Here is a 22,177-nt window from a genome sequence, read left to right on the forward strand (position 1 = left end):
TTTTGTTTCACTTTTCATTTTTCAGACAAAATACACCCGATGCGTGGATCCGATGCATTTTTAGCTGCAAAGAACTATGTTTCACTATATTCCCCACCCGCAACCTCCCTTTCCCTAGGTGTCGGGAAGCTAGACCTCAATTCTTTTCAATAGACAATTGATGGTCCTGAAAAGGACCGTTTTTTGTGGGACCCAACAGACTGACTGACCGACCGACCGACCGACCGACCGATCGACCGACCGATCGATCGACCGATCGACCGAACACTTAAGCACGCTCGCCACGGATACGACGCGCCAGCTGGGTGTCCTTTGGCATGATGGTAACACGCTTGGCGAGAATCGCGCACAGATTCGTGTCCTCGAACAGACCGACCAAGTACGCCTCGCTGGCCTCCTGCAGCACCATCACGGCCGAGCTCTGGAAGCGCAGATCGGTCTTGAAGTCCTGAGCGATCTCACGCACCAGCCGCTGGAAGGGCAGCTTGCGGATCAGCAGCTCGGTCGACTTCTGGTAGCGACGGATCTCGCGCAGCGCGACCGTAACGGGGCAGTAACGATGGGGCTTCTTCACACCACCAGTGGCCGGGGCACTCTTGGGCGCTGCCTTGGTGGCGAGCTGCTTGCGGGGAGCTTTTCCTCCGGTTCAAGTCATATAGAAAGCTCTAGCAAAGCCGCGGGCTTTTGACCGTTCGTTGGCTTGTGGTTGAGCCAACCATTTCCCAAGAACAAACGTGTATGATCTGTGTGGTGAACACGTGCGATATCCTCTTAACCACGCGTCGACCGTTACGCTTACGGTGTTGAGTTGGCAGCAGGTCTAGCTGTTTTGTCATACAATTTCGCGGGATATCAATGTTCGATGGCCATGGATTACGGGGAATCATTTTATAGAGCAGTCTTCGGTTGTATGTGAAACAACCCAATCAATCTTCTTCTTCTTTACTGGCCCGATCATTGAAGTCTTGTGTACAAAACAATCAATCAATATTCAGTCAGCTGCCATACAATCAATATTCAGTCAGTCTTGTGGTTTGTGTAACCTGCTCTGATGCACCTTGCACGTAAGGAAAGGTTCGCCGTCGTTTCACTATCGTTTACCGGCCCCTACAAATAAAAGCACGAATTGTTTAAAAATCGTCTAACCTAATCTGCAGCATACATACCATACCATACCATATCATACTAGCCGCTCGGCACCCAGGCGCACAGAGAATTTGAGCTTCTTCTTCAGCTTCGTTCAGCTTCAATTGGCATTGGCAATCACAACTTTGTTTGGTCCTAAAAAAAAAAACAACAAAAAACAACCAAAAATGAGTGGTTTTACTCTAGCTTACTATGTTAGTGAATTTTTGCAACCTCTACTACCGATAAATACCGCTTTACGACCATTGCGATAAAATTCAACTGTTCCATGCATCAATTAATAACACCAATAATAAGAATAATAATGTCAATAATAATGAGAATAATTTATTTCATTTACCAACTTACACATTATCAATTTTTTTTGTGTATTTTTATAGAGACTTTGAGCCGGCGTGGCTACATTCGCCTCTAAAGTTCCGTATATTCCGATGTTGTTTGGCTTTGCAGCTGTGAGGTGGTTATATTTGATACTGTGGATTCTTGTGCAAGTTGTTCGAGCTTTTGGATGTTAGCGTCTCTGGAGTTGCCGTGTTCTAAAGCAGAGAGTACGCTGGCACTATCTGTGAATATGACAGATGGTTTGTCGGAACGTAGGCATTCTTCTATTGCAATGATGATGGCTATTGCTTCGGCAGAAAAGGATGATGTATGTTCTGGCAGTTTGATGGCGATTTTGTCAAATTTGGAATAAATTCCACAGCCCGCTGTGTTGTTGTGGCTAGAGACATCTGTGTAAATGTGGTGGTGGTGTTTGTAATATGTTTGGCGCATTTCAGAGAAAAGAGTGTTGGTTTCAATCTTTCGTTGCTGTTTGTTGAAACTGTCTCGGAAATGCCAGTTTACTTGGATTGGTGGAAGGTCCCATGGACGGGAGGTGTTGCGGATGAGTTTTGATATGCCAGGAAGTTGTTTTTGGGTAAGTTTTTCAAGACCTTTGTTGGCTCTGTCTACTATGGTGTTTCCAGCTTCGCCTTTTTCTCTTATCCGGCAGGCCGCGACTACTAGTCTTTTGGTAACCAGATGTTGAATCGGCAGGAGTCCACTCTCACATAATATAGATTTGTTGGGGCTGGTGACAAATGCTCCTGAAGCGAATTTAACTGCTTCGTGATAGATCGGGCTTATTGTTTTTTCAAAGGTCTCCCTTTGCCTGGAGACTATTTCTATCCCATATAGAAGTTTTGGTAGTAGCCAAGCATCGATTATTTTTATTAATGAGCATCTGCATGCTTTATGTTTTCCTGCACCGAGCATTCGGAATAGCTTGATTCGGGATATAGCCTCTTTTTTGACTCGTTTGGAATGTGGGGAAAAGGAAAGACGGGAGTCAAGGGTTACGCCGAGGATGTCGGCTTTCTTGACGCTTGGGATGGGGGATTTATTGAAGAGAAGTGGAGTTTGTTTGTGTCTGTGTTTTGATCTGTTGCATATGTGCAGGGTCATCGCCGACCCTCCCACTCCTTTCCAACATCATTCTGGAATCAGCTGAAAATTGTATACCAACTACAAAAGGCAATAAAGGCAACAGATGGTGTTGCTGAGCGGACTCTCGAACAGGCCCCGCGAAGGAAGGGCCTCCTAGCAAGAGAGTGTCGCTGGCAGCAGCAATTATAATTGTACGGGAATCTGCCCGAGCAAGGTCTCGCACCGTTGATCTCCAAGGAGTTTCCAACCTTCCCGCTAGTTGTTCCAGCTACCGAATAATTCGGGGAACCTATGCCGCAGAAGGGGGAGATCTGGTGTTGGACAGTTCGGATATGGGCAGAAACCCGGCGTGAGAAACAACCGCGTGCTGTAATTGAGGAAAGCGTTTCAACAAATGAAGTACCTCCTCGTATGAGCTCTTGATTGAATCTGATTTATTTTCCATACATTTTAGCTTATATACTAATGGTCAAGCAGGTCTTTCCCACGGTTCGTTCGGTTTGGTTTGGTTTGGTTTTACAATTTGGCCGGTCAGCGGTTTGAAACATCGTCCCAGTGAACTGCTTCGTCGATTGCTGTTGCCGTTGGTAGTGCGTTTGCGTAGTGTGCGGAAGTGTTTTGGGTCTGGCGATACCATGGTCATGCGGGAGTCATGCAGTTCTGTTATTGTTTTGTAAACTTGTCCCATATTTTTATGGCTGACGCGCTTGTTTCAGTCTCATGTATCGTGCCCATTGATGTTTATATATTTATTAGGGGTAACGATAACGATTCTTCCACAAGTAACAGAAGTGACGAAATAATTTTAAACCGACTCGTTGCGCACGCAACATTCTCCCCTTTGTAGTTCATCCTGATGAATTACACCTAATCTCGTGGTTTGAAATGTCGCTTCACAGGTCGTTCGCTTAGCTCTATTTCTTCGGGTACAGTCCCTTCTGATATTTTTACTTTTGATCGTTTTGAATACATGAACAAAATTGCTCCTAAGATTAATATGTCACAGATCAATAGCGCGCAAAATATTATTAGAACTTTGTGATTCGTAGTGAGCGTAGTATGGCTGTTCTCGAAAGTATTGTGTTTGATAAAATAGTGTTTAACTTGGTTTTCTTTTGCTACATCTGCGCTTATTTCTTGATTCTCTGAGTAAAGGATACATCCTGTGTCCATTTCTATGAGCGCTGCGTGGTATGTTAATTGAATTGAGCGTTCGTTACATTTGACGTGTATGTTATTTATATCACTAGTATAGTAAAGCACTGGATTAGCTTCTTTCATATGATACATTCTCGTGTACGAGAGTGGAAGTATTTCGGTTTTACAATTAGATGATTTTTCGTTTGGTAATTTTTGTGTTAAACAATTTTTCTCACTAGACAATATAGGATGACATTCGATACATATTGTTTCGTTAATCCATTCTGTTTTTTGCGGATAAAAGAATTTTCTATTATCATTTATGGCTATTGTGGTTTCGTTCAAAAGTATTACTCGTTTACTAACTCTGTTGGGCACAGGATATGCTTTGAACACTTCATATGGTATGTCTTCCATAACTAAGATAGATACCGTTATTGTCACGTTCCCTGATTCTTCTTGCACCTTAATCTGTGGTTTGTTATATACCGTATGTCCACTTGGAATATTTGCGCGAAATTCATTAAGAACGTTTCTTACATCTTCTTTAGTTAGAGGCTCTACTCTTAACATTCGATAGTTTTCTTCAATATTCGACATCATTTGATGTGCCATCAGTGTTAGCTCTAACAATCTAATTCTTTCAAGGACGTGTTTGTTTTTTGCATCAGTGTGCCTAATTTCTTGTTCCAAATGTAAGGTTTTATTTTTAAAGATTGTTTCCGCGTTTTTGTAATGTTCATGAACCGCGTTTAGACTTCGAATTAATTCTTTAAACTTGATTTGTTCAATCGTCTGTAGTTTGCTTAGTTCTTTCTTCACTTCGTCACCACCGACTAGCATGTCTTTCAAAAATCCAAGAATTCCACCGCTACGCTTACTTCTTGCCGTTATGCGTATTTGTCGTTCAACGTTATGACTCTGTTGTCTTACCATAGCTACCGCATCGCCGAGATTTGTTTTCTTTGCCTCGCGTAGATTGAGATAAAGTTGATTTCGATCATACCTCATTTGATGCATCATCCATGTCATCATGTCTTCTTGTAGCTTGATGTCCGTAGATATTTTTTTCTGTATTAACCCTCGCTGCGCGAAACATGTCCCAATGTGATTGAATAGAATTCCACCTTCGTCTACTTGCTGAAGTTTAAACTTATTGGTAGGGACAGCAATCGCTAGGACAGTCATCAGAAGCATTACTTTGTGTGCCCAGGGGCAAGGTGCTATTCGTCGTTTGCTAGCTCTCTTGGTTATCTGAGGAGAATACGTTTCGGGTACGTTTGTCCGTTTTGGAGGTTGCACTTGAGCACGTGTGTTGCTTATAAAGAGTAGTTGTTCCTTTTGCGTTACATCGATGATCGCCACTTTAACTGCGGGTCTTTTTAGAATCCCGTTCATGGTTTTCACTTCCACTGACCGTATTTGTCGATCTGGTGCTGGATGCACGTTTACGACTCTACCCTTTGTCCAGCATCCTGGAGGCACGTTGTCTTCAATGATCACGACCACGTCGTCCACTTTGATGGGCTCTATTTTGTTTGTCCATTTATTTCTCTTTATCAGAGTGGACAGGTATTCTTTCTTCCATCGATCCCAGAATATTTTGGCGTTGTGTTGCACCATCTTGAATTGTTTCCTATCGACATGCTGGGTATTAATCGCGTATAGTGGGACTGAATTTGCTCCTCTGCCTATGAGAAAGTGAAATGGTGTGAGTATCTCATCTTCGTCCGTAGATAATGGAATGTGCGTTAATGGGCGAGCGTTTATCATGGCTTAAATTTGGATCAGTGTGGCTCTTAGTGTTTCAGCTGTGGGTTTTCGATTTTTCCATTGGTCGTTCATAAATCGAAGTGCCTTCTTAACGATCTGGATGAGCCTTTCCCAAGATCCACCAAAGTGTGGAGCAGCTGGTGGATTGAAATGCCATTCTATGTCATGTTGTAGAGCCGCTTTACCTCCCATTTGTTGGTTTACTTCTTCAATTAAACGTTTTAACTCCTTTTCGGCTCCGACAAAATTAGTTCCGTTATCGCTGTATAAGTGCGAAATCTTTCCGCGGCGGTGTTGGAAATTTCTTAGGCACACAAGAAAACTGTCTGTATCAAGTTTATCTGCCAGCTCGATATGTACGGCTCTTGTAGACATACATGTAAATATGCACCCCCATCTTTTCTCAATTGATCTCTTCACCACAACTTCCAGGGGACCGAAGTAATCTACTCCGGAATGCAAGAAAGGTGGGTTGTATGGGTTACATCTGAATGCTGGTAGTGGCGCCATCGTTGGTGCTTTCGGTGTTGCCGCATATATAATGCATCTTTGACAACAGCTTTTACATTTTTTAATACGTTCCTGATATTTATGATCCAGAACTTTTGCCGTAGTGCTGCTATCACCACGTTATCGGCTTGATGGAGATATCTCTCATGGTAGCTTCGCACAATCATTCTTACTATTCTCCCCTTGTTGGGAAGCAGGATTGGGGTTCTTGCACTTTCGGGAATTGCTCTAATATTTTCTAATCTACCTCGGGATCTTAGGATGCCGTGTTCATCTAAGTACGGCATTAGTGTCCGGAGGCTGCTGGATTTCTTTACTTCCTTCCGATTTTGTAGTAGTTTCATTTCTTCAGAAAACCCTTCCCACTGTGCCTTTCGATAGAGTGCATTTTTGCTTGTTTAACGTTTCAAAGCTTATTCTTTTCTCAAATGTTCTTTTGTCCTTTACAAAGTCTGTGAACTTTTTCAGATACGTCACGTGTTCGAGGAGTCGTTCCCAGGTCGAATAATTTTCCTCATATATAAAGTTCTCTCGATGAATAGCGACTACGCGAACTTCCTCATTTGTAGTTGGTGTTTGTTGAACCTAAGGCCAGAGTTGTTCTTCTTCACTCAGAAATGTTGGCCCGTCGAACCATGGACGTGTGTCTTTCACTAATTTAGTGCCGATATCTGCCGGATTTTGCTTAGTTGGCACGTATCGTCATTGATTTATGCTAGATGATTCTAGTATTTCTGAAATTCTATGTGACACGAACTGATGGTATTTACGGTGTTTGCTGTTAATCCACCACAACACTGTTTGAGAATCACTCCAGTATGTAACGCTAGTCACTTGCATTTGCAGTTCATTCACTATAGTTTCCGTTAATCGAACTCCCATTACTGCTGCTTGCAATTCCAGCCGTGGAATCGACATTGTTTTTATTGGCGCTACGCGTGATTTACCGGCAATTAGTCGCACAATACAAGAACTTCCGTAGTGGCTGCGTGCGTATACGAGCGCTGCAAATGCATCTTCGGAAGCATCGACGAAGGTATGTAAGTCCAGCTTTTCCGGTCTTTTTGTCACAATTTGCCTTGTTATACTTAGTTCACTTGTTTTAAGGACCATTTTTTTCCACTCATTCCATTTTTCTTCCAGAGTGTCCGAAAGATCGTTATCCCAGTGTTCAGTCTCGATATGAGCCAGTTGCATCAGCTTTTTACCGTGTATTGTCACGTGACTTATAAGTCCAAGCGGATCAAAGATGCTCATGGTAAAACTGAGTAATTCTCGCTTAGTTAATTTCGTTGTACTCGTTGTTTCCGGTATTTTCACCTTGTATAAAAACGTATCGTTGTTTGTATCCCACTGCACTCCGAGTATTTTTTCAATGTCTGTATCCTTTTCTTCGATTGTCACTATGTTCGGGAGCGTTTGCCTACGTTCCCTTGAAATGGATTTAAGTAGTTCCTTTGTATTTAACGTAAAGTTGAGAATATAAAATCCACCGTTCTGATGCACTTCAATCACTTGACGCGTTGTTTCTACCGCTTCACTTATCGAGAAGAAACTGTCTAGATAATCGTCAACGTAGTGTTGATTTACGATGGGATTCACTGCCAATGCGTGGGTATTGTTGTGTATTTCGGCGTTACGATTTTTCACTACTTGTGCACAAGATGGAGAGCACGTCGCTCCAAACGTCATCACCTGCATCACGTATGTATCCGGTTCCTTATTGTTGTCACAATCACGCCACAGGATTCGTTGAGCGTCTCGGTCTTCGCGTCGAATCTTCACTTGTTGAAACAATTTTTTAATGTCTCCGGTGACACAGATATTCCCTTCACGGAATCGTATTAGAACACCATATAATGAGGCCATTTCGTCTGGCCCAGTTAGTAACTGTGAATTTAGCGAGACACCTTTCACTGTTGCAGCTGCGTCGAAAACTAATCTTGGCTTTGGAACGGGCTTGTTGCGATTCACGACAATGAAGTGCGGTAGGTAGAAACTCTTGTCTGTTTTTTGTTTTGCTTCTTCCGGGGTGAGTTTGCGAAGGTAACCTTTCTCGACATATTCTTTGAACTGATTACCTAACCATGCTTGTAATTGCGGATTGTTTCTAAGCTGTTTTTCTTGAGACTCAAGACGTCGTAATGCGTTATTATAGCTCGGTGGAAATTTTACTTCATCGTTTTTCCATAGCAAACCTATTTCAAATCTATCACTGTCTTATTTTAATGTATTTTCAATTATTCTTTCTGCACGTTTATCTTCTTCTGATTTTAATTCCTGATTGTATTTCACTCCAAAGTCTTCTGTGGTAAAATATCTCCTAATTATTTCATTCATTTTCTCTTCTTGTTTGTGAATCAGGAGGTGATTTGAATCGTAGTATTCCTTAGTAAGATCTGTTCCAAAAATGATCCATCCAAGTTTTGTCTCAATGGCGACAGGATCATTTGGCTCTGCCATAATTTTGCTCATAGGCATCAAAAGTGAACAATTGTTTAATCCTATCAATACAGTAGGAAGAGCATTAGTAAAGGATTCAGCCGGCACTTTCTTCAAGTGAGGATACTTTCTAGCGAGATATTCTAGGTTCATGGACTGCGACGGTAGATCAAGATTTCTTACTGTTCTTGCCCCTTGTTTTTTGCTTTGAGATTTTCCTTGAATTAAGAAATCTACTCGACGGCTGTTATCTTCTTTTACGGATACGTTTTGTGTCCATGACATTGTCAATGGATCTTTTCTACCTTTCAACTGTAGTTTATCTGCCATGTCCTGTTCTATTAATGTAAGAGAGGAGCCGGCATCTAAGAATGCAAAGGTTTTCTCTGTTTTATTGCCGTTGATCAAGACAACCGGCACAATTTGGTAATAGACTTTGCCTTCGGTGCGATGATGGTTAAATTTTGTCGGGGTATGTGATTGCTATGCAGCGTATGATGATGCCTTTTGCCACAGTTTTCAATGGAGCATCGTGGGGCATTACATTCATCCGTTCGGTGTCCGCTACCTCCCAAACAATTAAGACATATCTTGAATTGCTCGGCAGTCGAAATTCGATCGCGTGTTTCTTTGCCAAGAAACTGATCACAACGGGGTAATTTATGTGTACCTTTGCAGAGTGGACATCTTGGTACCCATTTGTCAGTTTTTCTTTTTTCATCTGAACGATTCCTATAACCCGAGCTAGTTGGCTGGTTCTTTTCAAATTTAAATTTCCTATGATTTCTGTTTTCCCCATCATGAAAGTTTACCGGTTCTTCTGATCTGTTGTTACTTTTAGGCATTAGTCTTATTTTTCGTGCAATTGGTAGTAACCAGTTCGAAAGATGTGCCAGGGTTACTACTCCATCGGAATCAATGGACAGTTCGTGATCTATCCATCGTTCCTGATAGCTTGTTGGCAGTCGACTGACGATTTCTTCTATCAGCCGATGATCGTATAGATAGGATGTTTTTCTTAAAACCTGTATGTTCGTAACAAGGTTTTCAAGAGCGTCGCTCAATTCTGGAATCTTGTTGCGATCCACCCTTATCTTCATTACGTCTTTCAAAAGATCCTTGAAAATTATTTCAGGTCTTCCGAACACTTCTTCCAGTCTTTTCATTATTAACCCGACATTCTGCGGATCCAAAAAGAGTGGCCTTACACACTTCTCTGCATCTCCTTTCAGATGCTTTTGGAGACGATTCATATTCTCTAACTGACTGAATTCTGCCTCACTAGATGTGTCTTTGAAGGCTCTTCTGAACTTTGGCCAATCTTTGGCTTTACCGTCAAAATACGGTAGGTTCAAGAGAGTTGTTTTCTTCAAGATCAGACTATCGCTGATCTTATTTATTTTTAAGGCTTCCACAAACGCTTGTACGGTTGAGCTTTGGCTCGTGTTGTCTGCTATCGTATGTAACGACCTATCTACTGTGCATTTTATGCACAAGAAGTCTTCATCCTTCCCTGGCAGTTTCTTTAGCTTTGAGCATGACAAGTGGAACCATCTGTCGCACTCGTCACACTGCACCATTTCTAGTTTTGCGTCATCGGGTCTTCGGGACAAAGATGACAAACGCCGTTCCTATTTTCTATAAAGTATTTTTGTCCCTTGGAAGCCATTTTTACTAAATGTTTCGATTACCTATTTTTGGGTCTTACTTTCCACTTGAGAATAAGGTATTTTACCCTTAGGAATAGATGCTTGGATCTTCCTTTGCCCTAGACTATCGACTTTAAAAGAACTTCTCACCTTCACGTAGGACAGGTGGGTTTGCTGTTGAGTTTTTTCCCTAACAGAACGTTTAATGAGGATGTTCCTCTCTGGAGCCACCAATGTTGCTGAGCGGACTCTCGAACAGGCCCTGCGAAGGAAGGGCCTCCTAGCAAGAGAGTGTCGCTGGCAGCAGCAATTATAATTGTACGGGAATCTGCCCGAGCAAGGTCTCGCACCGTTGATCTCCAAGGAGTTTCCAACCTTCCCGCTAGTTGTTCTAGCTACCGAATAATTCGGGGAACCTATGCCGCAGAAGGGGGAGATCTGGTGTTGGACAGTTCGGATATGGGCAGAAACCCGGCGTGAGAAACAACCGCGTGCTGTAATTGATGAAAGCGTTTCAACAAATGAAGTACCTCCTCGTATGAGCTCTTGATTGAATCTGATTTATTTTCCATACATTTTAGCTTATATACTAATGGTCAAGCAGGTCTTTCCCACGGTTCGTTCGGTTTGGTTTGGTTTTACAATTTGGCCGGTCAGCGGTTTGAAACATCGTCCCAGTGAACTGCTTCGTCGATTGCTGTTGCCGTTGGTAGTGCGTTTGCGTAGTGTGCGGAAGTGTTTTGGGTCTGGCGATACCATGGTCATGCGGGAGTCATGCAGTTCTGTTATTGTTTTGTAAACTTGTCCCATATTTTTATGGCTGACGCGCTTGTTTCAGTCTCATGTATCGTGCCCATTGATGTTTATATATTTATTAGGGGTAACGATAACGATTCTTCCACAAGTAACAGAAGTGACGAAATAATTTTAAACCGACTCGTTGCGCACGCAACATTCTCCCCTTTGTAGTTCATCCTGATGAATTACACCTAATCTCGTGGTTTGAAATGTCGCTTCACAGGTCGTTCGCTTAGCTCTATTTCTTCGGGTACAGTCCCTTCTGATATTTTTACTTTTGATCGTTTTGAATACATGAACAAAATTGCTCCTAAGATTAATATGTCACAGATCAATAGCGCGCAAAATATTATTAGAACTTTGTGATTCGTAGTGAGCGTAGTATGGCTGTTCTCGAAAGTATTGTGTTTGATAAAATAGTGTTTAACTTGGTTTTCTTTTGCTACATCTGCGCTTATTTCTTGATTCTCTGAGTAAAGGATACATCCTGTGTCCATTTCTATGAGCGCTGCGTGGTATGTTAATTGAATTGAGCGTTCGTTACATTTGACGTGTATGTTATTTATATCACTAGTATAGTAAAGCACTGGATTAGCTTCTTTCATATGATACATTTTCGTGTACAAGAGTGGAAGTATTTCGGTTTTACAATTAGATGATTTTTCGTTTAGTAATTTTTGTGTTAAACAATTTTTCTCACTAGACAATATAGGATGACATTCGATACATATTGTTTCGTTAATCCATTCTGTTTTTTGCGGATAAAAGAATTTTCTATTATCATTTATGGCTATTGTGGTTTCGTTCAAAAGTATTACTCGTTTACTAACTCTGTTGGGCACAGGATATGCTTTGAACACTTCATATGGTATGTCTTCCATAACTAAGATAGATACCGTTATTGTCACGTTCCCTGATTCTTCTTGCACCTTAATCTGTGGTTTGTTATATACCGTATGTCCACTTGGAATATTTGCGCGAAATTCATTAAGAACGTTTCTTACATCTTCTTTAGTTAGAGGCTCTACTCTTAACATTCGATAGTTTTCTTCAATATTCGACATCATTTGATGTGCCATCAGTGTTAGCTCTAACAATCTAATTCTTTCAAGGACGTGTTTGTTTTTTGCATCAGTGTGCCTAATTTCTTGTTCCAAATGTAAGGTTTTATTTTTAAAGATTGTTTCCGCGTTTTTGTAATGTTCATGAACCGCGTTTAGACTTCGAATTAATTCTTTAAACTTGATTTGTTCAATCGTCTGTAGTTTGCTTAGTTCTTTCTTCACTTCGTCACCACCGACTAGCATGTCTTTCAAAAATCCAAGAATTCCACCGCTACGCTTACTTCTTGCCGTTATGCGTATTTGTCGTTCAACGTTATGACTCTGTTGTCTTACCATAGCTACCGCATCGCCGAGATTTGTTTTCTTTGCCTCGCGTAGATTGAGATAAAGTTGATTTCGATCATACCTCATTTGATGCATCATCCATGTCATCATGTCTTCTTGTAGCTTGATGTCCGTAGATATTTTTTTCTGTATTAACCCTCGCTGCGCGAAACATGTCCCAATGTGATTGAATAGAATTCCACCTTCGTCTACTTGCTGAAGTTTAAACTTATTGGTAGGGACAGCAATCGCTAGGACAGTCATCAGAAGCATTACTTTGTGTGCCCAGGGGCAAGGTGCTATTCGTCGTTTGCTAGCTCTCTTGGTTATCTGAGGAGAATACGTTTCGGGTACGTTTGTCCGTTTTGGAGGTTGCACTTGAGCACGTGTGTTGCTTATAAAGAGTAGTTGTTCCTTTTGCGTTACATCGATGATCGCCACTTTAACTGCGGGTCTTTTTAGAATCCCGTTCATGGTTTTCACTTCCACTGACCGTATTTGTCGATCTGGTGCTGGATGCACGTTTACGACTCTACCCTTTGTCCAGCATCCTGGAGGCACGTTGTCTTCAATGATCACGACCACGTCGTCCACTTTGATGGGCTCTATTTTGTTTGTCCATTTATTTCTCTTTATCAGAGTGGACAGGTATTCTTTCTTCCATCGATCCCAGAATATTTTGGCGTTGTGTTGCACCATCTTGAATTGTTTCCTATCGACATGCTGGGTATTAATCGCGTATAGTGGGACTGAATTTGCTCCTCTGCCTATGAGAAAGTGAAATGGTGTGAGTATCTCATCTTCGTCCGTAGATAATGGAATGTGCGTTAATGGGCGAGCGTTTATCATGGCTTAAATTTGGATCAGTGTGGCTCTTAGTGTTTCAGCTGTGGGTTTTCGATTTTTCCATTGGTCGTTCATAAATCGAAGTGCCTTCTTAACGATCTGGATGAGCCTTTCCCAAGATCCACCAAAGTGTGGAGCAGCTGGTGGATTGAAATGCCATTCTATGTCATGTTGTAGAGCCGCTTTACCTCCCATTTGTTGGTTTACTTCTTCAATTAAACGTTTTAACTCCTTTTCGGCTCCGACAAAATTAGTTCCGTTATCGCTGTATAAGTGCGAAATCTTTCCGCGGCGGTGTTGGAAATTTCTTAGGCACACAAGAAAACTGTCTGTATCAAGTTTATCTGCCAGCTCGATATGTACGGCTCTTGTAGACATACATGTAAATATGCACCCCCATCTTTTCTCAATTGATCTCTTCACCACAACTTCCAGGGGACCGAAGTAATCTACTCCGGAATGCAAGAAAGGTGGGTTGTATGGGTTACATCTGAATGCTGGTAGTGGCGCCATCGTTGGTGCTTTCGGTGTTGCCGCATATATAATGCATCTTTGACAACAGCTTTTACATTTTTTAATACGTTCCTGATATTTATGATCCAGAACTTTTGCCGTAGTGCTGCTATCACCACGTTATCGGCTTGATGGAGATATCTCTCATGGTAGCTTCGCACAATCATTCTTACTATTCTCCCCTTGTTGGGAAGCAGGATTGGGGTTCTTGCACTTTCGGGAATTGCTCTAATATTTTCTAATCTACCTCGGGATCTTAGGATGCCGTGTTCATCTAAGTACGGCATTAGTGTCCGGAGGCTGCTGGATTTCTTTACTTCCTTCCGATTTTGTAGTAGTTTCATTTCTTCAGAAAACCCTTCCCACTGTGCCTTTCGATAGAGTGCATTTTTGCTTGTTTAACGTTTCAAAGCTTATTCTTTTCTCAAATGTTCTTTTGTCCTTTACAAAGTCTGTGAACTTTTTCAGATACGTCACGTGTTCGAGGAGTCGTTCCCAGGTCGAATAATTTTCCTCATATATAAAGTTCTCTCGATGAATAGCGACTACGCGAACTTCCTCATTTGTAGTTGGTGTTTGTTGAACCTAAGGCCAGAGTTGTTCTTCTTCACTCAGAAATGTTGGCCCGTCGAACCATGGACGTGTGTCTTTCACTAATTTAGTGCCGATATCTGCCGGATTTTGCTTAGTTGGCACGTATCGTCATTGATTTATGCTAGATGATTCTAGTATTTCTGAAATTCTATGTGACACGAACTGATGGTATTTACGGTGTTTGCTGTTAATCCACCACAACACTGTTTGAGAATCACTCCAGTATGTAACGCTAGTCACTTGCATTTGCAGTTCATTCACTATAGTTTCCGTTAATCGAACTCCCATTACTGCTGCTTGCAATTCCAGCCGTGGAATCGACATTGTTTTTATTGGCGCTACGCGTGATTTACCGGCAATTAGTCGCACAATACAAGAACTTCCGTAGTGGCTGCGTGCGTATACGAGCGCTGCAAATGCATCTTCGGAAGCATCGACGAAGGTATGTAAGTCCAGCTTTTCCGGTCTTTTTGTCACAATTTGCCTTGTTATACTTAGTTCACTTGTTTTAAGGACCATTTTTTTCCACTCATTCCATTTTTCTTCCAGAGTGTCCGAAAGATCGTTATCCCAGTGTTCAGTCTCGATATGAGCCAGTTGCATCAGCTTTTTACCGTGTATTGTCACGTGACTTATAAGTCCAAGCGGATCAAAGATGCTCATGGTAAAACTGAGTAATTCTCGCTTAGTTAATTTCGTTGTACTCGTTGTTTCCGGTATTTTCACCTTGTATAAAAACGTATCGTTGTTTGTATCCCACTGCACTCCGAGTATTTTTTCAATGTCTGTATCCTTTTCTTCGATTGTCACTATGTTCGGGAGCGTTTGCCTACGTTCCCTTGAAATGGATTTAAGTAGTTCCTTTGTATTTAACGTAAAGTTGAGAATATAAAATCCACCGTTCTGATGCACTTCAATCACTTGACGCGTTGTTTCTACCGCTTCACTTATCGAGAAGAAACTGTCTAGATAATCGTCAACGTAGTGTTGATTTACGATGGGATTCACTGCCAATGCGTGGGTATTGTTGTGTATTTCGGCGTTACGATTTTTCACTACTTGTGCACAAGATGGAGAGCACGTCGCTCCAAACGTCATCACCTGCATCACGTATGTATCCGGTTCCTTATTGTTGTCACAATCACGCCACAGGATTCGTTGAGCGTCTCGGTCTTCGCGTCGAATCTTCACTTGTTGAAACAATTTTTTAATGTCTCCGGTGACACAGATATTCCCTTCACGGAATCGTATTAGAACACCATATAATGAGGCCATTTCGTCTGGCCCAGTTAGTAACTGTGAATTTAGCGAGACACCTTTCACTGTTGCAGCTGCGTCGAAAACTAATCTTGGCTTTGGAACGGGCTTGTTGCGATTCACGACAATGAAGTGCGGTAGGTAGAAACTCTTGTCTGTTTTTTGTTTTGCTTCTTCCGGGGTGAGTTTGCGAAGGTAACCTTTCTCGACATATTCTTTGAACTGATTACCTAACCATGCTTGTAATTGCGGATTGTTTCTAAGCTGTTTTTCTTGAGACTCAAGACGTCGTAATGCGTTATTATAGCTCGGTGGAAATTTTACTTCATCGTTTTTCCATAGCAAACCTATTTCAAATCTATCACTGTCTTATTTTAATGTATTTTCAATTATTCTTTCTGCACGTTTATCTTCTTCTGATTTTAATTCCTGATTGTATTTCACTCCAAAGTCTTCTGTGGTAAAATATCTCCTAATTATTTCATTCATTTTCTCTTCTTGTTTGTGAATCAGGAGGTGATTTGAATCGTAGTATTCCTTAGTAAGATCTGTTCCAAAAATGATCCATCCAAGTTTTGTCTCAATGGCGACAGGATCATTTGGCTCTGCCATAATTTTGCTCATAGGCATCAAAAGTGAACAATTGTTTAATCCTATCAATACAGTAGGAAGAGCATTAGTAAAGGATTCAGCCGGCACTTTCTTCAAGTGAGGATACTTTCTAGCGAGATATTCTAGGTTCATGGACTGCGACGGTAGATCAAGATTTCTTACTGTTCTTGCCCCTTGTTTTTTGCTTTGAGATTTTCCTTGAATTAAGAAATCTACTCGACGGCTGTTATCTTCTTTTACGGATACGTTTTGTGTCCATGACATTGTCAATGGATCTTTTCTACCTTTCAACTGTAGTTTATCTGCCATGTCCTGTTCTATTAATGTAAGAGAGGAGCCGGCATCTAAGAATGCAAAGGTTTTCTCTGTTTTATTGCCGTTGATCAAGACAACCGGCACAATTTGGTAATAGACTTTGCCTTCGGTGCGATGATGGTTAAATTTTGTCGGGGTATGTGATTGCTATGCAGCGTATGATGATGCCTTTTGCCACAGTTTTCAATGGAGCATCGTGGGGCATTACATTCATCCGTTCGGTGTCCGCTACCTCCCAAACAATTAAGACATATCTTGAATTGCTCGGCAGTCGAAATTCGATCGCGTGTTTCTTTGCCAAGAAACTGATCACAACGGGGTAATTTATGTGTACCTTTGCAGAGTGGACATCTTGGTACCCATTTGTCAGTTTTTCTTTTTTCATCTGAACGATTCCTATAACCCGAGCTAGTTGGCTGGTTCTTTTCAAATTTAAATTTCCTATGATTTCTGTTTTCCCCATCATGAAAGTTTACCGGTTCTTCTGATCTGTTGTTACTTTTAGGCATTAGTCTTATTTTTCGTGCAATTGGTAGTAACCAGTTCGAAAGATGTGCCAGGGTTACTACTCCATCGGAATCAATGGACAGTTCGTGATCTATCCATCGTTCCTGATAGCTTGTTGGCAGTCGACTGACGATTTCTTCTATCAGCCGATGATCGTATAGATAGGATGTTTTTCTTAAAACCTGTATGTTCGTAACAAGGTTTTCAAGAGCGTCGCTCAATTCTGGAATCTTGTTGCGATCCACCCTTATCTTCATTACGTCTTTCAAAAGATCCTTGAAAATTATTTCAGGTCTTCCGAACACTTCTTCCAGTCTTTTCATTATTAACCCGACATTCTGCGGATCCAAAAAGAGTGGCCTTACACACTTCTCTGCATCTCCTTTCAGATGCTTTTGGAGACGATTCATATTCTCTAACTGACTGAATTCTGCCTCACTAGATGTGTCTTTGAAGGCTCTTCTGAACTTTGGCCAATCTTTGGCTTTACCGTCAAAATACGGTAGGTTCAAGAGAGTTGTTTTCTTCAAGATCAGACTATCGCTGATCTTATTTATTTTTAAGGCTTCCACAAACGCTTGTACGGTTGAGCTTTGGCTCGTGTTGTCTGCTATCGTATGTAACGACCTATCTACTGTGCATTTTATGCACAAGAAGTCTTCATCCTTCCCTGGCAGTTTCTTTAGCTTTGAGCATGACAAGTGGAACCATCTGTCGCACTCGTCACACTGCACCATTTCTAGTTTTGCGTCATCGGGTCTTCGGGACAAAGATGACAAACGCCGTTCCTATTTTCTATAAAGTATTTTTGTCCCTTGGAAGCCATTTTTACTAAATGTTTCGATTACCTATTTTTGGGTCTTACTTTCCACTTGAGAATAAGGTATTTTACCCTTAGGAATAGATGCTTGGATCTTCCTTTGCCCTAGACTATCGACTTTAAAAGAACTTCTCACCTTCACGTAGGACAGGTGGGTTTGCTGTTGAGTTTTTTCCCTAACAGAACGTTTAATGAGGATGTTCCTCTCTGGAGCCACCAATGTTGCTGAGCGGACTCTCGAACAGGCCCTGCGAAGGAAGGGCCTCCTAGCAAGAGAGTGTCGCTGGCAGCAGCAATTATAATTGTACGGGAATCTGCCCGAGCAAGGTCTCGCACCGTTGATCTCCAAGGAGTTTCCAACCTTCCCGCTAGTTGTTCTAGCTACCGAATAATTCGGGGAACCTATGCCGCAGAAGGGGGAGATCTGGTGTTGGACAGTTCGGATATGGGCAGAAACCCGGCGTGAGAAACAACCGCGTGCTGTAATTGATGAAAGCGTTTCAACAAATGAAGTACCTCCTCGTATGAGCTCTTGATTGAATCTGATTTATTTTCCATACATTTTAGCTTATATACTAATGGTCAAGCAGGTCTTTCCCACGGTTCGTTCGGTTTGGTTTGGTTTTACAATTTGGCCGGTCAGCGGTTTGAAACATCGTCCCAGTGAACTGCTTCGTCGATTGCTGTTGCCGTTGGTAGTGCGTTTGCGTAGTGTGCGGAAGTGTTTTGGGTCTGGCGATACCATGGTCATGCGGGAGTCATGCAGTTCTGTTATTGTTTTGTAAACTTGTCCCATATTTTTATGGCTGACGCGCTTGTTTCAGTCTCATGTATCGTGCCCATTGATGTTTATATATTTATTAGGGGTAACGATAACGATTCTTCCACAAGTAACAGAAGTGACGAAATAATTTTAAACCGACTCGTTGCGCACGCAACATTCTCCCCTTTGTAGTTCATCCTGATGAATTACACCTAATCTCGTGGTTTGAAATGTCGCTTCACAGGTCGTTCGCTTAGCTCTATTTCTTCGGGTACAGTCCCTTCTGATATTTTTACTTTTGATCGTTTTGAATACATGAACAAAATTGCTCCTAAGATTAATATGTCACAGATCAATAGCGCGCAAAATATTATTAGAACTTTGTGATTCGTAGTGAGCGTAGTATGGCTGTTCTCGAAAGTATTGTGTTTGATAAAATAGTGTTTAACTTGGTTTTCTTTTGCTACATCTGCGCTTATTTCTTGATTCTCTGAGTAAAGGATACATCCTGTGTCCATTTCTATGAGCGCTGCGTGGTATGTTAATTGAATTGAGCGTTCGTTACATTTGACGTGTATGTTATTTATATCACTAGTATAGTAAAGCACTGGATTAGCTTCTTTCATATGATACATTTTCGTGTACAAGAGTGGAAGTATTTCGGTTTTACAATTAGATGATTTTTCGTTTAGTAATTTTTGTGTTAAACAATTTTTCTCACTAGACAATATAGGATGACATTCGATACATATTGTTTCGTTAATCCATTCTGTTTTTTGCGGATAAAAGAATTTTCTATTATCATTTATGGCTATTGTGGTTTCGTTCAAAAGTATTACTCGTTTACTAACTCTGTTGGGCACAGGATATGCTTTGAACACTTCATATGGTATGTCTTCCATAACTAAGATAGATACCGTTATTGTCACGTTCCCTGATTCTTCTTGCACCTTAATCTGTGGTTTGTTATATACCGTATGTCCACTTGGAATATTTGCGCGAAATTCATTAAGAACGTTTCTTACATCTTCTTTAGTTAGAGGCTCTACTCTTAACATTCGATAGTTTTCTTCAATATTCGACATCATTTGATGTGCCATCAGTGTTAGCTCTAACAATCTAATTCTTTCAAGGACGTGTTTGTTTTTTGCATCAGTGTGCCTAATTTCTTGTTCCAAATGTAAGGTTTTATTTTTAAAGATTGTTTCCGCGTTTTTGTAATGTTCATGAACCGCGTTTAGACTTCGAATTAATTCTTTAAACTTGATTTGTTCAACCGTCTGTAGTTTGCTTAGTTCTTTCTTCACTTCGTCACCACCGACTAGCATGTCTTTCAAAAATCCAAGAATTCCACCGCTACGCTTACTTCTTGCCGTTATGCGTATTTGTCGTTCAACGTTATGACTCTGTTGTCTTACCATAGCTACCGCATCGCCGAGATTTGTTTTCTTTGCCTCGCGTAGATTGAGATAAAGTTGATTTCGATCATACCTCATTTGATGCATCATCCATGTCATCATGTCTTCTTGTGGCTTGATGTCCGTAGATATTTTTTTCTGTATTAACCCTCGCTGCGCGAAACATGTCCCAATGTGATTGAATAGAATTCCACCTTCGTCTACTTGCTGAAGTTTAAACTTATTGTAGGGACAGCAATCGCTAGGACAGTCATCAGAAGCATTACTTTGTGTGCCCAGGGGCAAGGTGCTATTCGTCGTTTGCTAGCTCTCTTGGTTATCTGAGGAGAATACGTTTCGGGTACGTTTGTCCGTTTTGGAGGTTGCACTTGAGCACGTGTGTTGCTTATAAAGAGTAGTTGTTCCTTTTGCGTTACATCGATGATCGCCACTTTAACTGCGGGTCTTTTTAGAATCCCGTTCATGGTTTTCACTTCCACTGACCGTATTTGTCGATCTGGTGATGGATGCACGTTTACGACTCTACCGTTTGTCCAGCATCCTGGAGGCACGTTGTCTTCAATGATCACGACCACGTCGTCCACTTTGATGGGCTCTATTTTGTTTGTCCATTTATTTCTCTTTATCAGAGTGGACAGGTATTCTTTCTTCCATCGATCCCAGAATATTTTGGCGTTGTGTTGCACCATCTTGAATTGTTTCCTATCGACATGCTGGGTATTAATCGCGTATAGTGGGACTGAATTTGCTCCTCTGCCTATGAGAAAGTGAAATGGTGTGAGTATCTCATCTTCGTCCGTAGATAATGGAATGTGCGTTAATGGGCGAGCGTTTATCATGGCTTAAATTTGGATCAGTGTGGCTCTTAGTGTTTCAGCTGTGGGTTTTCGATTTTTCCATTGGTCGTTCATAAATCGAAGTGCCTTCTTAACGATCTGGATGAGCCTTTCCCAAGATCCACCAAAGTGTGGAGCAGCTGGTGGATTGAAATGCCATTCTATGTCATGTTGTAGAGCCGCTTTACTTCCCATTTGTTGGTTTACTTCTTCAATTAAACGTTTTAACTCCTTTTCGGCTCCGACAAAATTAGTTCCGTTATCGCTGTATAAGTGCGAAATCTTTCCGCGGCGGTGTTGGAAATTTCTTAGGCACACAAGAAAACTGTCTGTATCAAGTTTATCTGCCAGCTCGATATGTACGGCTCTTGTAGACATACATGTAAATATGCACCCCCATCTTTTCTCAATTGATCTCTTCACCACAACTTCCAGGGGACCGAAGTAATCTACTCCGGAATGCAAGAAAGGTGGGTTGTATGGGTTACATCTGAATGCTGGTAGTGGCGCCATCGTTGGTGCTTTCGGTGTTGCCGCATATATAATGCATCTTTGACAACAGCTTTTACATTTTTTAATACGTTCCTGATATTTATGATCCAGAACTTTTGCCGTAGTGCTGCTATCACCACGTTATCGGCTTGATGGAGATATCTCTCATGGTAGCTTCGCACAATCATTCTTACTATTCTCCCCTTGTTGGGAAGCAGGATTGGGGTTCTTGCACTTTCGGGAATTGCTCTAATATTTTCTAATCTACCTCGGGATCTTAGGATGCCGTGTTCATCTAAGTACGGCATTAGTGTCCGGAGGCTGCTGGATTTCTTTACTTCCTTCCGATTTTGTAGTAGTTTCATTTCTTCAGAAAACCCTTCCCACTGTGCCTTTCGATAGAGTGCATTTTTGCTTGTTTAACGTTTCAAAGCTTATTCTTTTCTCAAATGTTCTTTTGTCCTTTACAAAGTCTGTGAACTTTTTCAGATACGTCACGTGTTCGAGGAGTCGTTCCCAGGTCGAATAATTTTCCTCATATATAAAGTTCTCTCGATGAATAGCGACTACGCGAACTTCCTCATTTGAAGTTGGTGTTTGTTGAACCTAAGGCCAGAGTTGTTCTTCTTCACTCAGAAATGTTGGCCCGTCGAACCATGGACGTGTGTCTTTCACTAATTTAGTGCCGATATCTGCCGGATTTTGCTTAGTTTGCACGTATCGTCATTGATTTATGCTAGATGATTCTAGTATTTCTGAAATTCTATGTGACACGAACTGATGGTATTTACGGTGTTTGCTGTTAATCCACGACAACACTGTTTGAGAATCACTCCAGTATGTAACGCTAGTCACTTGCATTCGCAGTTCATTCACTATAGTTTCCGTTAATCGAACTCCCATTACTGCTGCTTGCAATTCCAGCCGTGG

General features: G+C 41.5%; 1 protein-coding gene across 2 annotated transcripts; it reads right to left on the reverse strand.

Annotated features, from left to right (window-relative positions):
- Window positions 1–268: 268 nt before the first annotated feature.
- On the reverse strand, window positions 269–9,978 carry LOC128730406 (histone H3-like). Of its 2 annotated transcripts, none has more exons than XM_053823452.1 (2): window positions 9,948–9,978; window positions 269–648 (listed from the first exon to the last, which is right to left on the reverse strand). In XM_053823452.1, exons 1-2 carry the CDS (start codon window positions 9,976–9,978, stop codon window positions 269–271), a joined length of 411 nt encoding a protein of 136 aa, XP_053679427.1. The 2 variants fall into 2 exon arrangements, with proteins under 2 accessions (XP_053679427.1, XP_053679428.1); XM_053823453.1 differs by having other exon boundaries at window positions 269–645; window positions 9,945–9,978.
- Between the last annotated feature and the right edge of the window lie 12,199 nt (window positions 9,979–22,177).

Source organism: Anopheles nili, chromosome 2 (genome assembly GCF_943737925.1).
Source record: "Anopheles nili chromosome 2, idAnoNiliSN_F5_01, whole genome shotgun sequence".
Classification (NCBI taxonomy): Eukaryota; Metazoa; Arthropoda; class Insecta; order Diptera; family Culicidae; genus Anopheles; species Anopheles nili.

Bases quoted from the DNA above. Each gene is read 5' to 3' on its own strand.
- LOC128730406 (XM_053823452.1), bottom strand. From the start codon at position 9,978: ATGCTCAAAGCTAAAGAAACTGCCAGGGAAG. The intron at 649-9,947 runs GATGAAGACTTC...TCTATATGACTT, and splicing joins TAAAGAAACTGCCAGGGAAG to GAACCGGAGGAAAAGCTCCC.